This window comes from Daldinia childiae (assembly GCF_008694065.1).
Source record: "Daldinia childiae strain JS-1345 chromosome Unknown Scaffold3, whole genome shotgun sequence".
NCBI lineage: Eukaryota > Fungi > Ascomycota > Sordariomycetes > Xylariales > Hypoxylaceae > Daldinia > Daldinia childiae.
The window spans coordinates 1,030,403-1,057,065 of record NW_022984644.1 but is presented as its reverse complement, the minus strand read 5'-3'; the positions used below and the strand labels follow the sequence as shown (position 1 = coordinate 1,057,065).

At 44.8% G+C, this 26,663-nt stretch overlaps 9 protein-coding genes across 9 annotated transcripts; 6 read left to right on the top strand and 3 right to left on the bottom strand.

The window, feature by feature from the left end:
- Nucleotides 1-1,663: 1,663 nt before the first annotated feature.
- GL218_03023 (Protein vip1) lies at nt 1,664-2,670 on the top strand (the record flags this gene model as incomplete). The annotated part of the gene is made up of 4 exons (XM_033579568.1): nt 1,664-1,746; nt 1,805-2,188; nt 2,241-2,500; nt 2,573-2,670. The coding sequence occupies 4 exons, from the start codon at nt 1,664-1,666 to the stop codon at nt 2,668-2,670; spliced, it is 825 nt and encodes a 274-aa protein (XP_033437448.1).
- A 517-nt stretch (nt 2,671-3,187) lies between these two features.
- Nucleotides 3,188-3,471, bottom strand: GL218_03022 (uncharacterized protein; the record flags this gene model as incomplete). Its single annotated transcript, XM_033579567.1, has 2 exons — nt 3,188-3,265; nt 3,331-3,471. 2 exons carry the CDS (start codon nt 3,469-3,471, stop codon nt 3,188-3,190), a joined length of 219 nt encoding a protein of 72 aa, XP_033437449.1.
- Nucleotides 3,472-4,408: 937 nt separating this feature from the next.
- Nucleotides 4,409-5,778, top strand: GL218_03021 (uncharacterized protein; the record flags this gene model as incomplete). The annotated part of the gene is made up of 2 exons (XM_033579566.1): nt 4,409-4,747; nt 4,813-5,778. The coding sequence occupies 2 exons, from the start codon at nt 4,409-4,411 to the stop codon at nt 5,776-5,778; spliced, it is 1,305 nt and encodes a 434-aa protein (XP_033437450.1).
- A 1,629-nt stretch (nt 5,779-7,407) lies between these two features.
- On the top strand, nt 7,408-8,753 carry GL218_03020 (UNC93-like protein 2; the record flags this gene model as incomplete). The annotated part of the gene is made up of 2 exons (XM_033579565.1): nt 7,408-8,489; nt 8,561-8,753. 2 exons carry the CDS (start codon nt 7,408-7,410, stop codon nt 8,751-8,753), a joined length of 1,275 nt encoding a protein of 424 aa, XP_033437451.1.
- Nucleotides 8,754-10,136: 1,383 nt separating this feature from the next.
- Nucleotides 10,137-11,732, top strand: GL218_03019 (putative transporter YgaY; the record flags this gene model as incomplete). Its single annotated transcript, XM_033579564.1, has 3 exons — nt 10,137-10,280; nt 10,372-10,584; nt 10,632-11,732. 3 exons carry the CDS (start codon nt 10,137-10,139, stop codon nt 11,730-11,732), a joined length of 1,458 nt encoding a protein of 485 aa, XP_033436652.1.
- A 567-nt stretch (nt 11,733-12,299) lies between these two features.
- On the top strand, nt 12,300-13,755 carry GL218_03018 (putative oxidoreductase OrdL; the record flags this gene model as incomplete). Its single annotated transcript, XM_033579563.1, has 2 exons — nt 12,300-12,559; nt 12,612-13,755. The coding sequence occupies 2 exons, from the start codon at nt 12,300-12,302 to the stop codon at nt 13,753-13,755; spliced, it is 1,404 nt and encodes a 467-aa protein (XP_033436651.1).
- A 2,339-nt stretch (nt 13,756-16,094) lies between these two features.
- Nucleotides 16,095-17,543, top strand: GL218_03017 (uncharacterized protein; the record flags this gene model as incomplete). The annotated part of the gene is made up of 2 exons (XM_033579562.1): nt 16,095-16,383; nt 16,540-17,543. 2 exons carry the CDS (start codon nt 16,095-16,097, stop codon nt 17,541-17,543), a joined length of 1,293 nt encoding a protein of 430 aa, XP_033436644.1.
- A 464-nt stretch (nt 17,544-18,007) lies between these two features.
- On the bottom strand, nt 18,008-19,467 carry GL218_03016 (Homogentisate 1,2-dioxygenase; the record flags this gene model as incomplete). The annotated part of the gene is made up of 2 exons (XM_033579561.1): nt 18,008-19,337; nt 19,400-19,467. 2 exons carry the CDS (start codon nt 19,465-19,467, stop codon nt 18,008-18,010), a joined length of 1,398 nt encoding a protein of 465 aa, XP_033436643.1.
- A 4,986-nt stretch (nt 19,468-24,453) lies between these two features.
- Nucleotides 24,454-25,898, bottom strand: GL218_03015 (Heterokaryon incompatibility protein 6, OR allele; the record flags this gene model as incomplete). The annotated part of the gene is made up of 2 exons (XM_033579560.1): nt 24,454-24,469; nt 24,532-25,898. The coding sequence occupies 2 exons, from the start codon at nt 25,896-25,898 to the stop codon at nt 24,454-24,456; spliced, it is 1,383 nt and encodes a 460-aa protein (XP_033436646.1).
- Nucleotides 25,899-26,663: the final 765 nt, after the last annotated feature.

Sequence of the window (26,663 nt, the reverse complement as noted above, 5' to 3'; positions counted from 1 at the left end):
ATCCACAAAATTTGAGTCTGGGAAGATCTTAAATACGACATCATCTGAAGCCTCTTTAATAGTGTTCTCTCGTTGATTCATCTCAGGGAACCATAACGTGGAAAGAATCCTTTTCCTCAGTTCTTCGAGATTGCGCTGCGTCGACTCGGACAGCAACCTGAAATCTATCGCATCTATTTTATTTCGTATATTTTTCGACTCTGCTGTGACGTGGACCCTAGTTTTCTGTGCCTCGCTAACAAGTAGTCTTGATATGGTCCTTTCCCCATTAGACCAGCGGTCAATAAACTGCTTTATATCGTCGTGAAGATTTGAGTACATATCTTCATAGAGACAATGGCTTGCCTGCGTCGACGAACTGTATGAATTGTTAATACGATAGGTACCTAAGTTATCGGAGCGAATGTTTGATATCTACCATATTCTGCTCAGGAGTTCCGAGTCCATGACGCTCCGCGTGCCGTTGATTCTCCTTTCTAGTGAGGAAATCTTGGAATTATAGCGAAACTTGAACTTTATGACTGTTCTGAGACTGTCAAGCTTCCCTGCGGAAGCGGTTGTCGTGACCTTCTCGAGTAGCTTTTGTAGTTCTTTAGTGTCTCTAACCAAGTCAGATGTTAGGCTCTGGAGCCTTGTCTTTGCTTGTTGCTCTAACCCTTCTAATTCATCTCTAGTATTGGAATAAATGGGATTATAGTCCCTGAATTTTTCTTGCAACGTTTCTACAAGCGCTGATAGATGCGCAGTGTTAGATGCAAGGCTCGAGTCTGGTGAGTGATCTCTCATGGTTGTGGTAGAGCCTGAAAACTTCTCCAGAAAATGAGATTACCTGCATCATATTGCAAACAAGACTTAGCGTCGCGATCGCTTCTGCCATTTTGACTTATATTGGCGACACCATAAAATTGCAATAGTAGAGTATTGTATGGAGATAAGGTCAACAAGGCTCCAAGTGATAGAGATGCCTAATACAGCCACCTTGTGACATAATCAGCTCGCTATTGGATGCCATTTCGAATCTGTGTTGTAATGCTACGCGCGGATGATTTAGGTAATGAATCTGCTTGTAGTTGAAATCATTTACTATTAAACTCATGTTGAACGAATTATTGTTATTAGGTACTTGGTAAGTTAACTTAGGTAAGTTAAGGGTTTATTATTCTCTCGCCTCCATACATGTATATGTAATCGTCATGAGAGTTTAGGCAGATGTGAACATTGAACATTGAACATTGACCTAACGAAGTACCTTAGTAGGTAATCTATGGGCACCTAGGTACGTACCTTGGTATCTTGCCAAATCCTTGTCCCACAGCCACAGGAGAAGAGCTCTTGGTCTAATGGAATGACGTGTATGTTGCCCCTCGTTCTTCCGTTAGCGCCTTTATGGGGGAAAGGCATGGAAATATCTAATACTGATACAAGCTTGTGACACATCCACAGCAAAGGTTAGAATCAGGTGTTGATTTAAATGATTAATTAAGAAGTCGCACGCGGTCAAACGTTTTAACTTAGGCCTCCAACTTTGTCACATTCAATATTTCCAATTTCCAAATTACATCTTCATTCTTCCTAAGTTACCTTATATTTCTACATTGGACTCTATAATTTCTTCATACCCATATACTATATTACCCCTCAATCTATCATTCCATCCATCATCATGGCTTCTAACCTCACTGTTCTGGTGAAGAATATTAGCGCAGACGCGAGCGACAACGAAGTTAGGGACTTCTTCAGCTTCTGGTAGGGTTTATAAATAATTATCTCACGTTACTACTGTCTACTAACTCTTATCAAATAGTGGCAAGATCACTGAGATTAAGGTCACACCGGGCGAAGGCAATACGAAAGATGCCAGCGTCACCTTCGAGAAGGAGACTGCCGCTAAGACTGCACAGCTCCTAAACAATACTCAACTCAAAGGATCGCAGATTTCTGTAATTCCCGCCGATGGTCAAGTCGATGATGGTACCCCTCATACCACTAATGCCGACCGAGATACCGATGAGATTACTCAGGAAGAGAAACCAAGAAGTCGTATCTTGGCTGAGTACCTTGCTCATGGTTACGTCGTGGGCGATGCTGCTCTCCAGCGTGCGATTGAGCTTGATCACACGCACGGGCGTTACCAACCGTTTCATGAACACCTTAATGAACCTCGACCAGAAGTACCACGCTACCGAACGTGCCAAAGCAACTGATCAACATTCAATCACGGTATCCGACCGGGCCAATAGTCCTTTAGTGGCAGCCTCAGCTCGTACTTCGAGAAAGCGACAAGCTCCCCTATGGCAAGAGCTGGTTAAGTTTTACACTGAAGGCCAGCGTCAAGTGCAAGACATCCATGCCGAGGCGCGCCGTCTAGCTGATCTCAAGAAGGAGGAGCATGGTGGCTCTGCATACAAAGCCTCGGGGCTTGAGAGAGTCTTCGGCAAGGAGAAGGCACAGACAGCACAGCCAACTTCTTCCGGCAATGCCAGCGCGGCGACGGACCCATGTAAGTACTTTGATTTAATGCGTATCAATAGTTGCGACGAACCTGCGGCTAACAAATGACGTTTAGCTTCAGTCCCTGCACCCGGCCCGAAGGCTGGCACGGAGGAATCAACCCCTCTGAGCACAACGGGTCCTATTCCCTCGAAGGTGCCTGGAGATGAGAAGGCATAAAGAGATAGGATGTGAGCAATCTGATGCCGTTACGAATTACTATGTCTCGGATACTGGGTTTAGTGTAGCTTTATATTAATCGGGTATGGCAGCTTGATTGTCTTGTCTATACTACATTTTCATAATCGAACAATTATTCCCATCCTTACGTTACTTGTGGTGAAGTGTCTTCTGTGATTTACCAATTGACCTGGTTTTCTATTTATTTTGGTTACGACCTGTGTAAGCAGCGTATTACACCTAAGTATGTCATTATGGCTTATGTATACTAAGTTGAATAATGTTCTCATAACTTAGGTACCCAAAATAATTCCATGAATGAATTATGATTATAGTGAAAGCACGAGTTGATGATTTGATGGAGTTATGGAAGAAATGATTTCATTTAATCAGGTAAGATCACGGCGAATGTGTTAAACTATGCCGTACATATTCGTAATCTAATATCCCATCTCTATAAAATAACGCGTTGCTTGCTATACAATCCTAAATATCCCTCATACTAAATCCAGCTCCTTTACGATGGCTTTGTAGTTTTACTAAATTTCTCCGTGACTGCATCCTCGAGGGGTCCCTTGGGGTTTGAGGTTAGGTTCTACATAATTATATATGTTAGCCTGATTCTAGGTGTATAATGATTAGAGGTTACTTTTTACTTACGCTTAGTTGGTCTTGCATGGCTTCCTTCTTGTTGGGAGCTTCATCTGTGCCTTGTCCCGAGGCGGGTGTCTCCTGTAACTGTCGGCCACTCTGGCTCTCAGGGGGAGGAGATTCGCGGCCTTCGTTTGATGCAGAGGACATTGTGTATGATGTTGAGAATTAAGTTTGGTTTAGTGAATCTGATCAGACGTTAATAGACTGGGCTATATGAAGGGGGGATTGGGAGCTTAGTTCCGTACAACTTATAGTGATCAGTGTAATTGATAGATTGTGAGTTGATGAATCTTTAGGGTTTAGAAGGTTGGAAAACTAGACAACGTCGAAGAAGGAGTTAAATACAACTCGGAACGTCCTAGATATGCGTAAGATCGAGGATTACATACATACGCGTCTATGAGGTTTCTAAGACGGACAGGCATTAAAACGCAGTTTGACATCAGAGAACCGTCAATGCCGTCATGTCCCCATATTCAATTGTCGAGCAAAGAGAGCTATCTACGTCATCATTCTTTCTTATCGATAATCGATGATGAAGCTTAGGTGGGGGTCTCTTCCGGAGCTTCTAAGCCTGAAAAGGTTTAAGTGTAGGCATGTATCCAGGTACCTTATATACTTAGGTACTTCATGCACTTAGATGCATGTGATGGGTCAACTCCAGTGGACTTCACCTTACATACGGTATACATAGGTACCTATGTACTATGTATCTTTAGCACTTAGACAGCTCAAGCCACGACCCATAATAAAGTTTCCTATCAATAAGGCTGAAGGACCCCGCAGAAGCTTTGAAAGTTACAGGCGCAGACCACTAAACGCGACCCGACTTCAACAGTAAACAGAATTCCCAATATTCCTAATAACTTTTGCCCAAACAAATACTAGTACATTTTATCGTGTCATCACGGAAATTTAATAGAACAATGTGACCACTGTCGACGGAACCAAATAGGGACCTAATCTTCGTTAGCTCTTGTGTTGATACTCGGAGTATTCTAGTAGCTAACCCCTTCTATGCAAGTGCCTGAGATATCAAACGACTTAAGGACATCGAACTACTTGGTATCATAGCTTGGTCAATATGCCTGACCTTAATTCAGTCCCACCTTCTCCCCACGTCCTTGCGGCTTCTCGAAATCCTTCTTCCAATCATAATGGGCAATCACATACCTCGGTACCTCCAACTCCTATGTCCCCTTCTCTAAACATCTTACCTTCGAATCAACAGACTGTCAACCGAACATCCTCGATTTCTCTTTCGTCACCACCACTTCCAGGAACTCATACCATGTCTGCTCCGCATTCTGCTCCTGGACGGGACGACACTGGCGTCGGTGCTGGTCCAGGTCCTTTGCGACATCCGCGACCCTTGACGGCTGCAGAGCTGCATTCGCAGCTGGAACAGGAGCAAGAACTCTTGGTATGATCTTTCGTCGTAACCTCCTTAACGATGCTGTAGTAAACATTCTAACTTGGATGGCTTAGGTGAACCGCTTGAGCCGCGACTTGGTCATGCTGCGAGCTGCACAGAACTCGTCTGTAGCCTCTAATGCTTCGTCTACGAGCGCATCGACCTCTGCCGATCAGACCCACCCCTCCTCGTTCACCGATACTCACCTCCTATCCGGTCCGGGATTCCCTCTCCCAACGACAAGCGCAGACCGTCGACATCATCGGACCAATTCAAGTGCCAGTACACGCAGCCTGAACCAGTCTGCTACCATCCAAGGCTCGATGCCTGCTCCGATACCAATCCCGCAACCCCACTCCGGGAGTGCTGCTTCGGTCTTAGAAGCGGCACGAAATCCTCGAGCGGCACCGGGAATGAGTCGACAGAACAGCACCGCTTCTCAGAGAAGCCAAAGTCGAAACCATTCACCCCACCCGTATCATGCTAGCACTAGTCTAGGTTCTTCATACACTCAGTCACATGGCGTCCCATACGACTATGGATCCGGTTATTTCCCTCGAGGTTACACGTCTTCTAACACGAGCGTGGCAGCTACTCCCGGCTCGGAGCTTTCGCCGGGACTCTTGCCGGCCACTCTGCGCTACGAGGAGACAGCTCACTATCGACAAGAGTTAGAGTCGGCTAAACGTGAGAATGAAAATCTCAAGAGACGGATTAAGGAGTTAGAACGGGCTCTGCGGGATCGCCGACAGAGCGACTCCGGTCGCGCTAGCGGTGGAAGGGACCGAAGCGAGAGCGCCAGCACTACAGCCAGCGTCAGCGTCAGCGGCGCGACCGGAATTGGAGGTGTCATCGGGGGTGGCACTACTATAGCCGGAGACCGGCGAGGAGAGCGTAGAGTTATCGAGCGGGGCATGAGTAATTTGAGTATTTCTGGGAGCATCGGAGCTGGTGTCCCTGAAGACGAGGTTCTGGTAGGCGAGAGCGCTGCAAGCGGTGGTTTACCAGTGGCAGGAGAACAGACTCGGGACGCAAAGTAGGATGTTTGTTTAAACATCAGTTCCTAGGCAGATGGACTGCAACTTGTACAGTCTTGCCGAAAAGAATTATGATTAGTAGGACTTTAGGTATGTTATAAGGATAGCCAGTGGACTAGCTGATGTATGAATGACTGAATGAAGTCTAATTTGTTATCGTCTTCATCTTTTCCCTTATTGATCTAGACATTTGCACTGCTTGTCATGCTAGCTGTATTTACCGTAGTATGCTGAAAAGTGTCCAAGATATGCTAGAAATTGCAAGGTAAATTTGACTTATAGCTTGGCATAACGTACTTTTTATTCAACACATGTTAAATTGCGATCCCCTATACAGTGTTCTAAGATTTATATAGCTTGTTCGTCTGTAAAGCATTTAAATCTAAGAAAGCAAGTACCTAAAGTATAGGTTGAAAGTCCATATGGTCTTTACTCTGACTTTTACACTGTATTGTAAAGTCTTTGTATGATTAGGAACACTTTGTTATTTATTTCCTGTGCAACTTGATAGCGAAGCCACCCCTATTCCGTGTCTATGATAAACCTATTGCCCTATAAAATTAAAATTTTCAAGTTATGTAGGCCGTCAACTTATATATAAAAGATATTGAATGTCTAATATATAAGAGAATCGAACCTGAACTTAAAAGCTGAAGGATATATTGAGGCAAATACCCCGGATTGCCCGCCTGTTGTAAGACTAGGGCTCCTCCCTTTTATTATTTAGCTTGGATGGCGCAATCGGGCTAACGAGTTTCGTCTGCACATTTCACCGAGACTATGCCGCGTATAAGAGAATTCTCAGTATGTAATATAATGTACGCATCCGTAGAATTGGTTTACACATGGTTAGATGCGGCTCCTAGAACTATGCATTACTATTCCAACTATATTTGCTTACTAAGGTCCTACAAAATAAACCTTATAGAAAATATATGAGATTTAACAATAAACGATTATGTATTTCTATTAGTTACTTTTAACATGAACATTAATGTCCACTCTCAATAAGCAACTAAAAAAACTTCCATAACAGAGCTAAACTGATTCATAATTCTCATTAAAATATTCACTAACGATATTCCGCGGGCCTAGGCGGCGATTTACCCTAGTCAGTCTACCGGCGTCAGTCAGATTGTCACCGTGTCGCGCTATCAGCGAAAAAAGTAGGGATCCAGACAATCACGCAATAGGATCCACCCGAAAATTTCGAGCTCATGTTCCCCTTGGGTCTTGGTCTTATTATTATTGCGACGACTATGAGTGTAAAGTATGTATATATATAATGCGTGCTCTCATGCACCTTGTAACCATGGTGTTGTTTTTGGAACAAGATTTCGAATCTAGCAATTTGATTTGCCGCTCTCTTCGGTAGCAGAACTTGCTTCCTCCCCCCCCTTAAGTTACCTACCTCTATATATTTGACGACAGATTTATATTTCCTCAGCACTTACGCCGAGGATCGTCAAGGAAAGAGAGAGAAATGGCGTCTTCGACTTCGGATTATGCCGAACATCCGGATGATGGTGTTGTTACGTCTGCGGCTTCTAAGCCGCTGAAGCATTCGCTCTTCCGGTCTGTACCCTTTCAGATTGCTGTCGCGTGCGGTGTGTCTCTTTTACCGCGCCGGGTATGTGGGATGCCCTCGGCGGTTTAGGGGCTGGCGGCGCTGCTGAACCATATGCTGTATCAGCGGCTAATGCTCTTGTTTATGGTCTCTTCTCTATCGTCTGTGTAGCTGCAGGAGCCATTAACAATCGCATCGGTTTACCTTATGGTCTTGCTCTCGGCGCTATTGGCTATCCGCTCTACGGTGCCGGTCTCTACACCAACAACGTGAACGCGACCACCTGGTTTATGCTCTTCGGCAGCGCCCTCTGCGGTATCTCGGCCGGCTTTTTCTGGGCAGCCGAGGCCGCCATCATTATCGGCTACCCGAGTCCTAAGGACCGTGCTTTTTACCTTGCTATCTGGCAGAGTGCTAAGGCCGCTGGTCCTATTGTTGGCGGCGCTATTAACCTTGGTCTCAACGCGCAGCGTTCTTCAGCTGGCTCGGTCGGTTCCGCTACATACATCGTCTTTATCGCTATTATGTGCCTGGGCCTACCTATTGCCCTCTGCCTTAGCCCCGCGAGTAAGGTATGGCGCAAGGATGGCACCCGCGTCGTCGTACGAAAGGAGGCGACCTGGGGTGCCGAATTCCGGGCTGTGGGAAAATTACTAGTGTCGCGACGTGTGTTGCTATTGCTACCAGCCTTCTTCATCAGCTATTTCTACAACGGCTTCGTTAGCACGTGGCTAACTAAATACTTTACTGTCCGCTCGCGTGCCTTTTCCTCATTTTTTACGAACTTCGCCGGTATCTTCAGCTCCTTTATCGTTGCCGCTCTGCTCGACCGCCAAAACATCCACATCCGAACGCGTGCCCGCATTGCTTTTACTGCCATTGTAACCATCCTTCTTGGCACTTGGATCTGGGCAACAATCTTACAGAAGCGGTTTTACGACGCGCCCATTTCTCCGGTATTCGATTGGTTTCAAGGTGGCTTCGGGTCTGCGTACGCGCTTGTTTTCTTTTGGACTTTCGGTGGCCAGGCCTTCCAACAATTCCTTTACTGGCTTGTCGGCCAGTATGCGACAGACTTGTCATCGCTTTCGCATCACACGGGTATCCTACGAGGTGTTGAGGCTCTTGGACAGACGGTTGCTTGGGCGTATGTTATATCTTCCCCCCCTTAACCACCTACCTACCTAGGTATCCAATTACTAACTATCTTGTTCACAGTATGCAATCCGAAGGAAACGCCAATCACTTTGCCAGCATCGGTCTCAACTTTGGACTCACCATCCTATGCGTTCCGTTCACCTGGATCGTGCTCTCGGAGCTCGACCACACCCACGAGGTTAGAGTAACCGAGGAACAAATTGTCGTAAACGACCCGGATAAGAAGCAAGATAGTGCTTCTGTTTCGGTTTAATTGTTTTGTTTTTAGTATTATGGTATAAATAGATGAAAGTAACTGGGGATTCGAATTTAATGGACTATGCGAAGTATCTCATAGAAGAGCGAACGCGTTGGCAAAGAAGGAGATTGGGAGCTTTGGATGATACCCTAGTTGATAGACGGATAGAGAGATCTTTTTTATAAGAATATTCCTAATAACGACCACACTAAGTATATCATAAGATTGATCAGTGCTAGGGTTTGTTATGACCACCTACGTACCTAGTAAAATGTTCCTTCTGGGAACCTCGATGGTCTGGTTCATTATCAACACGGCACTCAGGGAAAAGCAACTCAATTGAGCTCTCCTCCAGTTCCTATAGAGATACCGATTTGAAAGCCCTTGCATTAAGCACGTATTCTTCCTTCACTACGATTAAATCTATTGTTCCACAATGGGTTACGATGTCACGACACGTGGGCTGTTGGAAGGTGACACTTCGTGTAACAACAACAATGCTTATAATAGGCAATTCGGCTTAGAAGAGAATGTCAGTTGATTCTTAAGCGCCCCCTCGCTATCAACGCTACTCGCGAAGAGAAATAAGGTTTAATTTTACAAAAGGTCATTGTCTTATTTAAGCGATTATCTTGTCAAATCCGTACATATGATTCAATAATTCGACGCTGAGTAGAAGATCATATAGGGGATGTGGATACGTTTATTTATAGGAGACCCTGAACCATTAGTTCGGGTCTTTACCGTAGTGCCGAAAGCGTGGAGTCCATATCGAAACTTAGCTGGAGAAAGTGCTTTAGCCTTAGATGATATGTAGATGATATGTAGCCTATTCGCGATGTATGCGCTTTAGCATGGTATCATTGTGTTGCTTGATTAGTTGTTTTATTCTTTCAGTGCCTTTAGTTTAGTCTTTAACGTTTCTCAAATACAGGGTTAGTAGCTATGTTCTATGATTTCTTCACGCGCATATATCAATGACCTTTTTATCTTATAAAGCCCTCTGATTATGGAAGTGCATGGTAGTATAAAAAGATCTTAAGTTTGTATATTATCATGTGTAAGAGCCAACGTTAAACCTTTATTTCATGTTGTTCATTCCCCGTACCCACCTAGGTATAAGCCTGGGCTAACTGATTCCAGTTACTTGCATGGAGAAAAGGTCCCTTGGACCCCTGTTCGCTTATAATGCAACACCATTCTAATCTCGCCGTTTTATTCATTTTATTCGATGTTAGAACGGAAACCAACGTAGTCCAACGTTATCCAACATCTCATGGCATTCTTTCGGTGTGACTCAAAGCCAGAGACAGCTCGTATATAATGAGTTGTCTGTGTCGCTTGGCTTCCTCTCGTATGCTTGTAGATCAAGGGGATTAATCATATCTAGAGATCGCAATGGCCAACGAAGAGCCGCCGGCAAGTTACTACCAACGATTTGCGAATGCCTTTGATCGACTTGTCTGGACACCTTCCTGGGTCAAATGGGATCCGGATGTGAATCATGACCTCAGCTGGGGAATGAACATCCTGTTCGGGCTAGTAAGTAAATTTGTTACCATTCCGCTAGTGATCAAACAGATCTCTAGATATCTTGACATGGTAAGCCACACTTATGCTAACTCCTATTCAGTCCGCATCTTTCAGTGTAGCGAATCTCTATTATACTCATCCTATCTTAAATATCCTTGCGGACGACTTCGGTATTTCAGATCAACATGCCTCGTTGGTACCGACTATGACTCAAGCTGGATATGCTGCTGGACTTCTTCTGATCGTACCTGTTGGCGATATTGTTCGGCGACGGCCTATGATTCTATGTCTAATATTCGTAACGGCTCTGATAGTAAGCGTGAAACTTCGATTGGGAGAAACTTAGTTAACACGTCCCAGTGGCTTGGCTGTACTCTTACTCAGTCCTTTTCGTCATTCCTCGGCCTCTCGTTTATCGTCGGTCTCTTGACTGTAACTCCGCAACTTATGTTCCCGTTAGCGGTTCAATATGCCCCAAAACGGCATCGGACTACTATGATATCGGTGGTTATGTCTGGCCTTGTGTTTGGTGTCCTCGTTGCGCGTCTTCTTAGCGGTATTATCACCCAGTACACCTCGTGGAGAAACGTCTATTGGATTTCGTTCGGCCTTCAGGTGCTTGTGTGGATACTCCTCTTCTTCACTATGCCCGATTATCCCACCCTAAGCCCTGGCACATCTTATCCAAGGATACTTCTGAAAATTGTTACTCTCCCTTTCCTCAAGCCGGATCTTACTCAGATGGCTCTTATAGCCTTTTTGACCTCGGGGATGTTCACGTCATTCTGGACGACCTTGACGTTTCAATTAGCTGACGTTTTCCACATGTCAACATTGGCGATTGGACTATTCGCTCTTATCGGCATCTCACCGGTGTTTCTTAATCCGGTCATCTCTCGCTTGCTCATAGCACGCCTACATCCTCACGGTACACTTATTATTGCGCACCTAGTGACTCTTGCTGCGATCTGTATCGGCACATTCGTTGGTACGTTTTCACTCGCAGGCCCTGTCATCTGGGCATTCTTCGGAGATCTAGGGATGAATACAATTGTTGTTGGAAATCGTGTGGCCATAGCGCATGTTGATCCTACAGCTCAAAATGCTGTAAATTCCATCTACATGGTTCACACGTTTTGCGGACAGCTTTTTGGTACAGCAGTCGGCAACGCACTTTACGCGAAGGGAGGATGGACATACTCCGGTGCCTTCAATATCGCACAGATGATAGCTGGGCTACTGATACTTTTTGTGAGAGGACCACACGAGAAACGTTGGTTAGGTTGGAGTGGTGGATGGGACATGAGAAAACCCAAGATAGAAGAAAACGGCTCGCCTCTCGGAGCGCAAGCCGACGTGGAGGCAAACCCAGAGGAAGTAGCTACTGAAGTCCCGACTGAAGTGCCTACGGAAGATGAAGGTCCTAAGGAAAAGGTAGAAAATGGTGATGAAAAGATATAGTAGTTGTGTAGTTAATCGGGGAAATTAGGCCTGTTTGGGATATTATTAGATATTTACAGTAGATGATTGACTACCTACCTAGGGCATCTTATCTTCTCTATGAATTGTAAATTTGGGGCATCTTCTTTCGTAGTTCAGCTTTAACCCCTATTCCATAACCCCTATTTATACTAGCCACTAAAGCCACAATATCTATACCGTTTTTATACCGTCTTATCTACTGTGTGGTCACGCGAGAAGGACCTCATAGGTGATACATGGTACATGTGCAACTTGAATGGCTCAAACGTCTGTCTTCTTATCTATGAATTCTGCAGGTCGCATTCAAACCCGCATGATTATAATCCGATGTGAAATAAGACTCTATAACTGAAATCTTTCGAGTAGTAATTATAAGGGGAAACTTATTATCCCCCCATGCACTCAAACAAACCTCAAGTTTCAATCCACGATTCTAATTGAAACATCAGGTTTACATGGGGTCAAGGCATGAATGCCTCATTGCACCAAACGTATTTCTCAGATACTGCGAATAAGTCTTATATTTTTATTGCTCTATTCTAGATAATGGACAAACGTGCCGCAATCCCCGTTACTCTGCCGAGAGAGAACCCCACTCGGAGCTACTGGCAGCTTGAGCCCCACGAGATCGCCGACCTGCGCACGACTGGTTCATTGCCGGGGAAGGCGGAGGTTGTAATTATTGGAAGTGGGATCACTGGGGCTGCAGCGGCTTTCAACCTTCTAGAGAAAGGCACCCGCGACATTGTCATGCTGGAGGCTCGGCAGACATGCTCGGGTGCAACAGGACGGAACGGTATATTCTTGTCCCTGAATACTTTGAATGTATTTCTATGAAACTGATCCTACGTCTTATAGGCGGTCACAGAAGGCGGCATCCTATCTTTCATTCCAACACCATGAGAAGCGTCATGGCACTGCTATGGCTATCAAGATCGCTCGTCTCGAGTTGGCTAACATTCGTGCCGTGCACGCGTTCGCAAGGGAACACGGGATTGAGTGTGATAGCCACCCTTGCGATACAGTAGATGTGGTTTATGATGCGGCGCGATGGGAGTTCGACCAACGTGCTGTTAAGGCTATGCAGGATGCCATGCCCAACGATGATGCCTCTGTATACGCTCTACATAGTGCTGAAGAAGTAAGCTCCAAGTTCTTCTGCGGCCAGGGGGGAGATGAGGAAGTATATGGTGGTTTATCATATGAGGCAGGAAGTTTAAATTCCTACAAGTTTACTATAGGCGTGTTGAAACTGTGCTTAGAGAAGGGGCTTAACTTGCAAACCAATACCCCCGCGATCAATCTAGAAAGGCTTGAGGGTGGTGGTTGGAAGGTAGAGACCCCCAGGGGTTCGATAGAAGCGCAGAAAATTGTATTGGCTACCAATGGATATACTGCGAACATTTGGAAGAAATTCCAGGGAGTCGTCGTTCCATTACGGGGACATGTCACAGCGCAGCGACCCGGTCTAAGCGTACCGAAGGATCGCCTGGCAGGGTCATACAGTTTCTTCAGTGAAAAGGGGTACGATTATATGATTAAACGACCGCGAGGCACGCAGTTTGAAGGGGATATCGTAATTGGTGGGGCTCTCTCTAAGGCCGTCGCAGAGGGTCTCGAGGAGTACGGGACGACAGATGATACTACACTTAACGATGACATCGCAAAAGCTCTTGAAGATAGCTTACCGAGATACTTCGGCGATAACTGGGGTGAAGACGACCAAGAAGGTCGAATACGTAATGCGTGGACAGGTATCATGGGATATAGCCCCGATGGCCTCCCTTTCGTCGGCGAGGTTCCAGGAGAGAAGGACCTTTGGGTCTCAACTAGTTTCCAAGGCCACGGTATGGTTCTCTGTTGGATGTGCGCCCGCGCGCTCACGACTATGATGAATGGTCGTTCGGATGAGGACGACGGGTTGAACTCGTGGTTCCCTGAAGTATACAGGATTACCGAAGAGAGAATGCGCTTGACGTTTAAGGGCCGCCTTCGTAACTGAACTGAAGTATTCGTGTCAACATGCTTTATGGATTACGTCGAATTTGCCTTGGAACGCTTTACTAGTCTTGGAAAGAGGTTATGAAAGGATAGTTACACATTGGTATATCGATATACCATGAGATGTAAATATATCCAGAGGATTGAAATGAAATTAGTATTATGATATGCTTTGATGTGACTCGAAGGAGCTTCACTCGACTGACGATGTAGTGAAAAGAATGGTGAATGTGTGAGATCAAGTGGTTTTGCTTCGTTATAAGTGAAGTGGGAGGTCTGTCCTACCTTATTAAAATTCTTGCTGATATTTTACCTGGTAGCGGTCTCTTAACCGCTCATTTCAACATTATCGGTGGGGTATGCATTAATGTTACATTGGAATATCTAGGTACGCAATGCAGAAGATGAGGCGACTATACCCCATTCTCTCTACCTTGCCAAGGCGATTAACCTGTTCCAAGCCTTATGGGACCCGTAGATCCGGCATATGGCTCCTGTGGCTCTTATTTTAGTACGACTACGTCCTTGTTGCTAGTGCTAGGTGCTTAGGCATCCTCGTGATATAAATTATAGCGAAGAGGCGAGCGTACCCTTCAGCTAATGCAGGATATATGGACATACGGGAAAACAGACACCGCAAGACGGGTCTTGTGTGAACGTAACTATCCGAGTTCCCGAAGTCCCAGAATCAGACCGTACCTTGGAACTTCAACAAGATGCTACCATTGTCAATTAGAGTCATACCGAGATCGAGTAATCTCTAACTCACCGGCCATATCCGTAATGGATGTATCTCCGTAGTAATTGAGTACCTAATAATTGAGTAATTGTTTGTGGTGTTTACTAAGTAGAATGAAGCAACTCGTATATCGGGTTCAATAATAATGTCGTTTCGTTTCTAACTCCCAAGACTCCTGTAAGCGACGACAAGGTTGACGTATATATCTTTATTATATTATTATGGGTTTATTCATATGCTAGTTACTTTTGGTAGTGGGGCCTGGATGAGTCTAAAAACTTGGAAAGATTTACATCGTGAAGTTGAATTAGGTGGAAAAGTAAATCAAGTCACCATCGGTTCAACTAGTTGACATAATGCTATGTTCATTCCTCATGTAAATCCTATGCGGTTAAATATATCGGGGGTAAGGAGCGACGATACGGCGAGCTGTAAATAGATCAATGGGCAGTTACTGCGCTTTTATTAGCTCGATCTTAAAGGTTAGTTTCATCTGGTCGTCGTATATTGATGTTTGAGGTTACGTCCAATGATTCGCCGCATACTTATTCTATTCGAGGACGGCCCATATATGTAACAGAAGCTCGCTCTCGTTCTCGCTCTCGGCACTTACTAGAGACGGAAACTAAACCTGGCTTTTCCGGGAACCATCAGCGCATTGATTGCTCTAGCGGGATCAACCGATCGGTCTGTTCTAAATTATACCATCCTAAGACGAGTCTAAGGGGAGCTAAAACATAGCTTTAAATATATCTATCTAGCCGCAGGATCAATCAGTAATTTCTACTATATGACGCCTCGAAGGAAGCGATGAACGTTTTGGTCTCTATTGAATCCGGTAAAGACGTTATGGGTCGCCACAACGTTCCCGCCCGAGGAAATATCGTAGCAGCATCTGCATGTATCGTGTATTTATCTGATGACTTATTGGTGGGGTTGAGCTTAACTCTTTACGAGTCGTCTGAAATTTGACTCATTCTGCGGTCTAGCTCCCCTGAACTACGCAAGCTGGCCATTTATTCGACGAGCAGACATTGTAAGGTCACACCCGCCTGGTATTCATGTTTTACGGTGATAAAAGAAGGACTAGGTGCGGACGGTCGGATGGTTAGACCTGAAAAAAACATATCCGAGTCCGTTCGGGGATATACATACTTCTTTTGCTCTTACTTGATTGATCGGTAGACATGGGTAGTAACGGTTCACCTTTAGGCTGGGGCTGCGCCCGCGAACAAGGTACCATGCCAGTATGTCAGTACATAATAACTATGAAGTATGTAGGTACCTATGGACCGCGTTTTCGGACTATGCACTACAAGACGAGGGCCGAGAAGGTCTAGCCTGCGGAGCCGAATATCTTCGCTCGACCCCGGTATACATAGACATATACAGATTAATCAAGACGTATAGATATATAAGACTACGCTCCCACATGTCTAATAATGATAATATATCCACCAATTCTCTTGTTTTATCAGATTTAGTTAATAGATACTTATTACTCCTTTTCCCCCCCTCCGACAATTCGGGGTAAATAAAAGCTTCTACTACTACACCACCTCTAAGTACCTAACCCACTAGTAAAAAGATTTTCGACGATAATGCCGCTCAAGGTCCTCATCGTCGGTGCGGGTATCTGTGGGCCGGCCTTGGCGACGCTACTGCGGCGTTCCGACCCGGAGAACAGTATCACGGTTGTGGAACGATACCCGGGAATACGGCATAACGGTTTACAAATTGATCTCCGGGCATGGGGTGTACCGATTATGAAACGGCTTGGGCTTATCGACGCCGTGAAAGAGAAGTGTGTGCATGAAAGCGGTATAACCTTCGTCGACTCCAAGGGTAGACAACACGGCCTGTTCGGCGCTGCAGGAACTGAAACCGGCCGTAAGTACCTTCAAGAGCTTTTATTAACTCCTTTTTGGTCTATCGTGGGGGATAGAACTTCATTGTCGAATATATTAAGGATTTATTATCCCTAAGATAGACTTCGGTCATTCGTATTTCTTTCCTATACGGTTGATTGCTAATATCCTACTATAGAGCAGTCTTTCACCAGCGACTTTGAGATCCTGCGTGGCGACTTGTGTCAGATTCTCTATGATGCTAGTCTCCAGGATTCAGATGGAAACCAAGAGAGTACTCCTGAGGACGAAAATGGACCCGGCGTCAGCTACTTATTCGGCGCGACGGTCACGCGATTAGACCAAGATGAAAAGGGGGTGGATGTAACTTTCTCAGATGGTCGGACGAGGCGGTACGACCTAGTAGTCGGAGCTGATGGCCAATGGTCGCGAACACGGCGCATGATATTTGGCGAAGAGGCTGGGCTCGACATGTTCAAGCGCCTGAACGTCTACGTCGCGTACTATACCATTCCAAAAGAACCCGGGGATGATAGCCTGGCGCGCTTCTACCACGCAGGAAAAGGACGTGGCCTGGCCACGCGCACGGGTGACCGGCCTTATACGCAAGTCTACTTGATGGTGTACACAGAGTCAGAAGAGGTGCGACGAGGAATTGAGCGGCAATCCGTAGAGGAGCAGAAAGAAACTTTCGACAAAATATTCCGTGGTTCTGGGTGGCAAATGGATCGCTTCCTCAAGGGGATGGCCGAATCGACAGACTTCTACGCGGACTCTATCGGGCAAATCAAAGCGCCTCATGTAGTTAAAGGTCGCATTGCGTTGATTGGCGATGCGGGTTACTGCGCAGCGCCGGTAACAGGAATGGGCACGACAGTCTCCTTAATGGGCGCCTGGACACTGGCTGGAGAGCTAGCGCGACATAAAGGCGACGTACCGACCGCTCTAGAGGCCTACGATGTCAAGATTCGTCCATACATCGACGAGGCCCAGAAGCTCATGCCTGGTATACCCAAAATTATGACATTAGAGTCGAACTGGGCTATCTCCCTTCTGCACCTCATTGTATCGATTATCTCGTTCTTCAAGATAGACAAGATACTCATGCGTCTCGCGCCCGAAGAAAAGGGTGGCATACCAGTCCCGGAGTATCCAGAGCTCAAGGGAGTGCATCCTGCATGAAATGGAAGCAGGCAATGGAAGAGGAGAGTCCAGGCGGCGAGGGAATCAGGGAGGTCGACCAAGTATTTAAGCGTTGCTTCTATAGATTGAAGCATCTGGCTTGTAGGTAATGGAATGGTCTGAGCTTGCGATGTTAATTCCTTTAATCTGTTCAATTAGTATGGTATGTTAGGTACCTGTATAACAAGCGATATGTAGCTCCTCTCTATTTAGATCTCCAATCTACACTGTATGATTTTCGGCGTTTAAGGATTGGTTCCTTGAATATGACGGATCTACGACATTGAACCACTAGCCTGGGAAAATACGAGCGAACACCAAAATCGATCTATAGTTAAAATAGTCATATATATTAATATTTCATTGCCGGTAAGATGGCATTCGGACCTATAGTGCAAAGATTGAAGAGATATACTCACAATTTCCGAGAAGCCTTGACTCTGGCTTTATTCGTGGGTGTCTTACTACAGTAAGTGACTGTTGGCACTAACACCTTCAGGTTTCTTCCAATGAGCCTGTACGCCACCCCAGCTCTCTTCACTGTACCCTTCCTGGACCTTTTTACACGTCTTGAGGCCCCATGCGGTGACGCCAACCATCAGACAGCTTTCAAACATGAAAGCACAGCTACCTTTACCAACCAAAGCAGGTTTGAGCTCAGCATTGGAGGCGCCCTCGAAACTCTTGGCATCCGGCCCATGCCCGCTCATAACGTTGTGCAAGCTTGCACCACCAGGCATGAAGCCGCCGTGCCCTCCCTTTTTCGCATCGTACTCTCCGGCAATAAGACCCATAAACTCAGACATCGTGTTGCGGTGGTACCATGGTGGCCTAAACGTGTTCTCGGCTACCAGCCAACGCGGAGGAAATATAACAAAATCGGCGATAGCAGTGCCAGGGTGGTCTGAAAGAGCCGAGAGCACTGTGAAGATCGATGGGTCTGGATGGTCATACGAAATACTCCCAATAGTGTTGAAACGGCCAAGGTCGTACTTATACGGGTAGTAATTCCCATGCCAAGCAACGACATCAAACGGCGTATGAGCTTGCTTGGTTTGGAAGAACGAGTTATTAAACTTGCTAGTAATCAGGTATGTATTAGGGCCTTCGGAAGCGGTAGCGCCAAAGTCCTCGCTAAATGAAGCAACAGGAGCCTGGAAGTCGCGGGCATTGGCAAGGCAATTCGATCCGATCGGACCTAGTTCCGGGAGTGTAAAGTGGCCCTGATAAAGCTCGAGTGCATACCCACGAACTGCACCGGACGGTAGATAAACTTGATATCTGATCCCACGGGGTATTACACAGATCTCCATGGGTCGGACGAGAAGCCATCCTAGCTCAGTTCTGATATCTAAAACTCCATCCTGAGCGACTATTAGAAGATCACCATCCGCCGAGTAAAAAGCAGAACGCTCATCCATCGACTTTCCCGCAGCGTACACGTACATTCCAATGCCTTGTTTCAGTGTTGGATCGCCAGCTCCGGCAATCAAACGTAGACCTGAGACGAAGTCAGTCTGTTCGTCGTGGTCGAAAGGATCCCATCGTAGTTGATTTGGTATGTATTCAAGCTTTACGGGATCGATCAGCTTATCGGACTTTGAAGCACTTTTAGCAGCGGAGGAAAATGGTGGATGTGCACACGAAGGTAATATGCGATAGAGCCATGACTGCTGGTTTTCATGCCGTGGGGCCGTGAACGCAGTACCAGAAAGCTTCTCGGCGTATAGTCCATATGGAGGTTTCTGAGGGGAATTTTGACCAATGGGTAGAGCACCCGAGATAGCCTCAGTCCTAGATTGTTATTATAGCGTAAGTAATTTGGTATAAGTGGTAATAGCATATGGCTAACTTACTCAAAGTAAGACCCAAAGCCATTTTGATACCTATATTTTTCGTCGAACTCGAATGTGGTGACGGGCATCGTGTATGGTTCAAAGGGAGTTGATTCAGTATAGTTATAGTTTAACTACTTGTTGGTATATATTAATATTATACGTCTTTCAAAGAGAGTTGGCATGAGTTGGATCAAATATTGAATGTTGCAACATGATCGCGATCGAAGCAACTCGGAACTCGGAAGCGACTTGACGGAATCGGAAGCAATTTAGGTAAGGATTAACGGCTACCGAAGGTAAACGTAGCGGAATGCGTAGAAGGTTTGAGAGGAGGCATTCCGAGATATTAGGTACAAGGTATGCACCGGTATTACAGCAAACACTGATAAGCAACGTATCCCCTTGGCTGGCATAAGACAGCAACTCCATAAATTTCAGTATTAGTACATAAGGCTTAACGTCATTCATTAACATAATAGGAAAAGGCCTTATGATTAGTCTCTAAAACCGCAACCTACAAATATTATTGGTCGATTCAGTACCGCGCGAGCGTTTCTTTCTTTTCTAGCCAATCCGTATGTATTGATACTGAAATTTATGGAGTTGCTGTCTTATGCCAGCCAAGGGGATAAGCAATATAGGGTAATGCTTAGGGCGTAGGTGGGTGAATTGTTTGGTTGTTAGGGGAGAGCCGACGCTAGAATTGGAGAAATGCGGAGTGTGGGGATAAAAGGTTCTAGCGCTATAACGTCATGTACCTAACCTAGGTACCTAAGGTACCTAAGATACCGCTAATATCCAGCAATAGCCGCTTAACCCGCTGTCAACCCCAACATTTCATCATATCTGAAAGTTTGGAGGAATCTCGCCCTTCGGCTATTCGGAGCAGATTTCATATTCTATAGGTGCAGCCACCGCTTTACGGACAGCGCGCCGTATATAGTAGGTAAGCCTGCCGAGGCCGTGAACATGGACTCTTACTCTCTCACTCGCGCGCTGGTTTGGATAAATGGTCCGAAAAACTTTCTACAGAGCATTGTCGAAAAGAGTAGGTTCTCGGAAGACCACTGGCTGCGCTTGGACGAGAAGAACTGGGAAAAGGCTATCAATATCATCAAACAAGAGCTTAAGAAGATTGGCGGGTATAGGGAATTTCCGAGTGGTAAGAGCCTAGGTACTCAAGTTCATTACGAATATCGCCGTCGCAGCTAAGGGAGCTCGCCTTCTCTACTGATTAGAACCGTGGGTTTTCCAGATGATATGGTCTTTTGAAATCCGACCCTCCTGTCACTTTATTAGACAATACATTCTATTGACTTCAATTGTATAATTTAGCTAATAATCTTTAACCGCAAACTTCTTCAAATGCTTAGGTAGTTACCAAGAGAAAGCATGGTATTAATTTAGTATGTTAACAGGTAATTATATGTCACTGTTTACTAGACCCTAACTCTTCTAGCAGCCCAAGTGTTTCTTAATTATTTACCCTCGCAGTTGTCGCCTCGCCTTCAATATTTGATAGCGCTAGGCTTTCACTCGGATGCTCCTCTGATGTGGATCGTTTACATGTGAGAATACCAACTACCAGAAAGAGAGCAAAGTAAAGTGATCCGCAGAACATACTGACCCCGAAGTAACCGGCTGGAGAGTTCAAAATTGCTCCAGCAATGGGCGGTCCAATCAAGAAACCGACTCCCTGAAATCCTTCAACTAACCCTATTCTAGCTCCAATCGCTTCCGAGTCCGGATCAAGTTGTCGGACTGATGGTGGTATTAAAGAACTTAAACCACCTACGAGGAATCCGTAGAAAATTACGAAGATAATTATTCCTGCTAGCGTTTCTATAACCGACCAACAGAATAGCAGCACGCATGCTCCAAGAATTGTGAATTGCCACGTAATTAGGGGCTTGGAGTAGTTGGATATCCAGGTGAGAAAAATTCGGCCGAATAAAGATGAGGCATTGATTCCCGCAAGTAGAGAATCGCCTACTGTTGGAGAAAGCCCTAGGTTTCCTTGAACAAAGGTAGAAACGAAGTAGAAGGGCACATCGATCCCCATATTTAGGAGTAGGGCACAAATACCCAATAGTATTAACTTCCAGTCGTGAAATACTTCACAGTTGAAAGGTCGTGGCCTTGTGTTTCTTTCTGTATCCCGTGGCCCCCGAGGCTTTATGAGTAGGCACGATATCAGCAAAAAGACTCCATTTGCTAGAGCAATCGTGCGACATGCCCATGAGAAACCAAATTTAGTTTCCAGTTGCCTAAATACGATAGGGTATATTATTCCGCCGACGCTCATTCCCGTCGTAGAGATCCCCGTTGGCAGAGCAGCGTTTTTCTCGGGAAAATAGTCTTGCACCACTGCTTGAGACGGTACGAACAGAGCACCGGACCCTAGTCCTATGGCAACGCCAAAGGAGAGAATAATCCACGCATATTGTTCTGCGAAGCTGGTGCACAATAGACCGGCAACATTCAGCACCCCACCAAAATACAGTAGGGATCTAATGTAGCCTCTATCGTATAGTGGTCCACTGATGATTCCAACTATACTTGATAAAAATCCTTGTGTTGTTCCAATCCAGGCAATGTTGGAAGGTGAATATGATTTAAGGAGACTATGTTCAAAATAGGATTGGAAAACACCAAATGTGTTACTCAAACCCCATGTACATAGTTGTATGAGGAAGGATGCAACAACCTGAGACCATGCCAACCAATCGATATCTGAAGACTCTTCTGCTGACATATTTCGTTCGACTACGCTCGGTCGTGTGCGTTGACTTAGGTTAACAGTGTCGTGGTCTTGGTATGGATCGCGGGAACCGACGGACTGGAAGCCTTAGTAAACAGGTACCAGGGAACCGAAACCCAAGCCCGTCGTAGATAAGTAAAGACCATGGATGGTATTTATTTGCAGTCTCTAGGTAGAAAACATACATATTAACGACTCTAAACTTGTAAAATTTCCTTTTAACTTAGCATATTACAGTTCTAACTAACCTCGCAGATGAATAAAGCCATGTGAATCGGGTTCAAATAGCTTAAAGAGTTGCTCAGTTTATCTCTGTATAGAAATTGTATTTGCATCAATACCTTATTCAAAAGGTTATTCAAAGGGTCTGGAGTATCAATCACAGGCATTTATTAATGGAATAATAATTAGCCTTGTGCTCCTATATCAGAGCATAGCTTGATTTTACTGTTATAGAAAACTTGCAGGTGTAGTAAAAGATGATAAAGATGTTAGTCTAGGGTTAAAAGGCATAGAAATACAATCACTAATAAATTTAGGATTGCCTCCGCTAAGAATCACCTCAGAGGATCAACTGCAACTTCCCGTTATCTAGTAGTGAGTTGATAAAATTATAGGAGAAATATAGAAACAGACTATACTATGGAGACTTCTTTACTCTAACTATACTGATTCATGTTGATTAACTTATTCGCTGGAAATACACGTATCTTGCGCCAAATTAAGACCACTAATCTTGAAAGGGGGTTATTAGTTTATGATATACTGAATTGGTGAATTGACTACCTCCTAAGTATGTAGTCAAATAGTTCACACAATCACAATATTTTGAAGTTCGCTTATGCCTTCTTGAAATGTGTCCATGGCTGTGATGTGTACACATACTTGTCGGAACTCCACAAGGCGCGGTTGAAGCGCCTCCCAGCTCGGTTTTATCCAATTAAGAACGGCAATTCTGGATTTAACTATGTTGTAGAAGGTTTCGGTCCCCAGGGTTATTAGAGGGTCGTGAAGGGAACGTTTCGATGTTTCAGCCGAGTTCCTTATGGAATGGGTGTATAACCTCCCTAATTGAACACGCTCGGTTGAGCTTAGCTTCCCATATTCTTCCTCGTAATCTATCCCGGGAGCATGGCAGCTAAAGAGTTCCTGCTCCAGGTCTACTTGATGCATTATCTCTATTCCCAACTTTGTTAGGGTAGACACTAATGACGAGAGGGATGCGCAAGAATCTGAAAAGCCGAGTCTTGTAGCTGTCTGAGGTTCTATGCCATGGGCATATTCGTGGCAATCAATTAAGTCTGCCCTATCGGGGTTGTCATTTACATTCTTCGTCAATGACCCCTTTTCAATAGCCGCAAGAACTTTTGCCACTTTATTCCAGTCAGACCACATTTGGCTCAACTCGTTCATCGAATCTATACAGGTCCCGATCGAATCAAGAGCCTTCCAAGTGGTATACCGGGACCAGAATTCAAGTTGTTCTACCATTATAACACATACGCCTTTAATATATTCGCCATCCCAGTCTCTAGTTGTGGTGGCCTCCCATCCCGAATTGGTTTTCCAGAAGGCTGATATCTCAATTCTATCTTTGGAGTCTTTGTTAAGTACTGTTGTTTTCAAGTTACTGAAACTTGCGTCTCGAGATCTGAAATGGGATATTATATGCACCCCGAGTCTACTTTCAGCAAGATCGACCAAAAATTCAATAAATGACTGGTCAAACCCATAGGATGTATGGAGGTAGTTGGTGTTACGTTCTTGACGAAAAATTTCTATGTCGACGGGCTTGGAAAGTGTAAGAGCATGAAGTTTCGCCGGTAAATTCAACTTGGTAAATTTTACAACGCCTTGGCGAAAGCCTACATGACATGTGCCGATCAGACTATAGTTGTCGTAAGTTGAGCTTCTTCGTAGGTGTAGATATGAACTGCAGCCCTGGACATACACCACGACGTCAAGTTCCGCAGTTGCGGGGATTGTTGTTCTGATTAACCACTCGAAGTCACACTCGAGACCTGGATAAGAAATCTTTTGAATAAATTCGTAGGGATTAACTTGGTAGAATGACTCGAGATTTATGACGATGCGGCTTTGTATGCTTAAGGCTCCTGTGTGCGCATTGACACTCGGTAAAGCGCCGGTTATCCTTTCAGGGTTGTGTTTTGCAGTATTGCATTTCGTTAATGATTTTGAGAAGTGTCGAATACGAAGGGACTTCTCAGGAGTAGTCGTAAATAGCGTCCAGGTAGTTTGGCTGCCGGAAAGCCATACGATGTTTTGAGTTTCGTTTCCCATACTAGAAAGACTATGAGAATATTCGACTTTAAAATGGTCGTAGTATTCATTGCAAAGATTAGACTCGTCCTGGTCTGCTATTGCTAACTGTTCTAATCTAGTAGCAACGTCGGTTGGAGATACGCCGTAAACCATGTTATCCTCACTGTATTCTAATGGTATCTTTGCTGGACGGTAAATAGACCAATCTGGAACCCATGTAGGAAGCGAGCTCGGCGGATGTTGCTTTGGATAAAACAAGATCTCGGTCTTACCATGGCGGAGAATAAGATATGATGCAATACCAATGTAAACCTCTTCCTTTGATAAGAGGTAGTCTGGACCCAACCCCTCGGAAATACTATTGCGTAGGAGGCCAAGCATGGCGAACACATTATCTCTAGGGTCAGAGGCTTGGCAACTTGAAGTGGCATCTAAGAGTCGCAAAAGATCGTCTAGGTCGCTCATTCTTTTGTTATTTCCTTTACTGTATTCCAAAAGCCAAGGTACGTTGTGAATATAACGGTAGGGTACCTGAAGGTCGCTAAATGACGTCCAAGAAATGCTCTTATCTCCGCAGTAGAGAGTAACCTTTCGAGCCATAATAATCTCTTGAATGACCCAGACGCGGGAGAAGTACCGTCTTTTGAAAATATGCTCTAGACCAAGCTTTTGAGAACTGCTTAGATCGGGTTCTACTGCCTGAGAAAGCATATTTAATGCAACCATTGCATCGTCGCTGTCATCTGCAGCAGGTCCCATATACACAAGTACTTGGGAAGCTTTGGAGTAAATATCACGCATTATTGAGACTTGATGCGACCGTTCGTACGGATTTTCCTGGTTGATACAAATAGAGTCAACCCAAAGATTTAAATGCCCCTTAGAAAGTAGAAGTCGTAAGGCTGAGTCGCAATTCCTAGTGATGGGAACTATGTCCCAGAACGTTCCTATGAATATTGACTTTGCTTTATCATTGTTGTTGGTTTCTCCTGCCCAACAGTATGATAGTGCCTCAAATGAGTGAGGATTAGTCAAATCGGCAACATCCAAGTAGCCGTGGAGATAATCATGCGAGGACAAGGCAGAAAGCTTGAGAAGTCGAATGTCGTATTTCTGAGCCAAAGAAGGATATAAATTTCCATCGGAATGGGACCTAATAGCAGACCCATTCTCTCCATGGTACAACTGACTTGACTTTGGTATACTAGTATAGTTTAATCTTAAATCTTTGGCTGTGGCTTGGTATTCCGGGACATTGTTACCATTTTTCCTGACCGTGGAATATTGAACTGACAATGGCCACCGGAGGTCTAGAAACTCTGGGGGTTTCTTTTGACAACTAGATGGAGGGGAAAGACAGGGCATCTGGAAGGTTGATAGCTCTACTGCCGAGTCACAGCTTGAGCAGAAAAGCACATTATCAACCATGCATATATCAGGTCTCCGACATGTCGGACGGTGCCAGCGGAACATATTGAGAGTAGATGGTGAAGAAAGAAGATAGTGATGCTATTTCAATAATGACTGCCTTTAGTTTCATATGATAGAATGGGAGATGTGGGAGAAAATATCGAGTATTAGGTATGCTTGGTTATGGAGCATGCAGATATTGTGGCGATGGACGGCGTTAATGACACTTGGGTTTATGTATAGTAGGTTGACGGATCGGTTTACCCAATTGACGACTGATTACTGCCCCCAAGTGAAGTAATAGTGGAGATAACCTGGAAGTATATAAAATTTACCTTAGGTAGGTAGGTACCTACCTAACAAAATGCCGTTAAAAACACACAACTCACTTTAAATCTTTGTCTTTAATACTTTGTTCTTAAATAACTTTATCAATCTTTATAATAATTTCATAAAGTTCATATAAGATACTATTTTTACCTTTTGATTCGGTTGAGAAATTAGTGTAAAATGTGTATGAGGTACCTACGTTATGAGATTAAGGTACGCGATTCTGCCTAAGAGATGCATATCCAATATCGTGAGGATAGCATAGCCACTCTGGTTATGCTACGCTATTAGCACCAAATTCATGTCAAGAATCTAACCTGGGAGCCCTTATAAAGCCACACCTAGCCACACGAATTTCCTACCCCAAATTCACTACTGCCCATCACTCAAAGGTATATATGTATAGCCTCACTTTTACCTGTTTGTTACTCAAGTAAAAATAATTTCGATTTGAATCGGATAGATCTCTGATAAAATATGTCTACCCAAGTCAGGTTA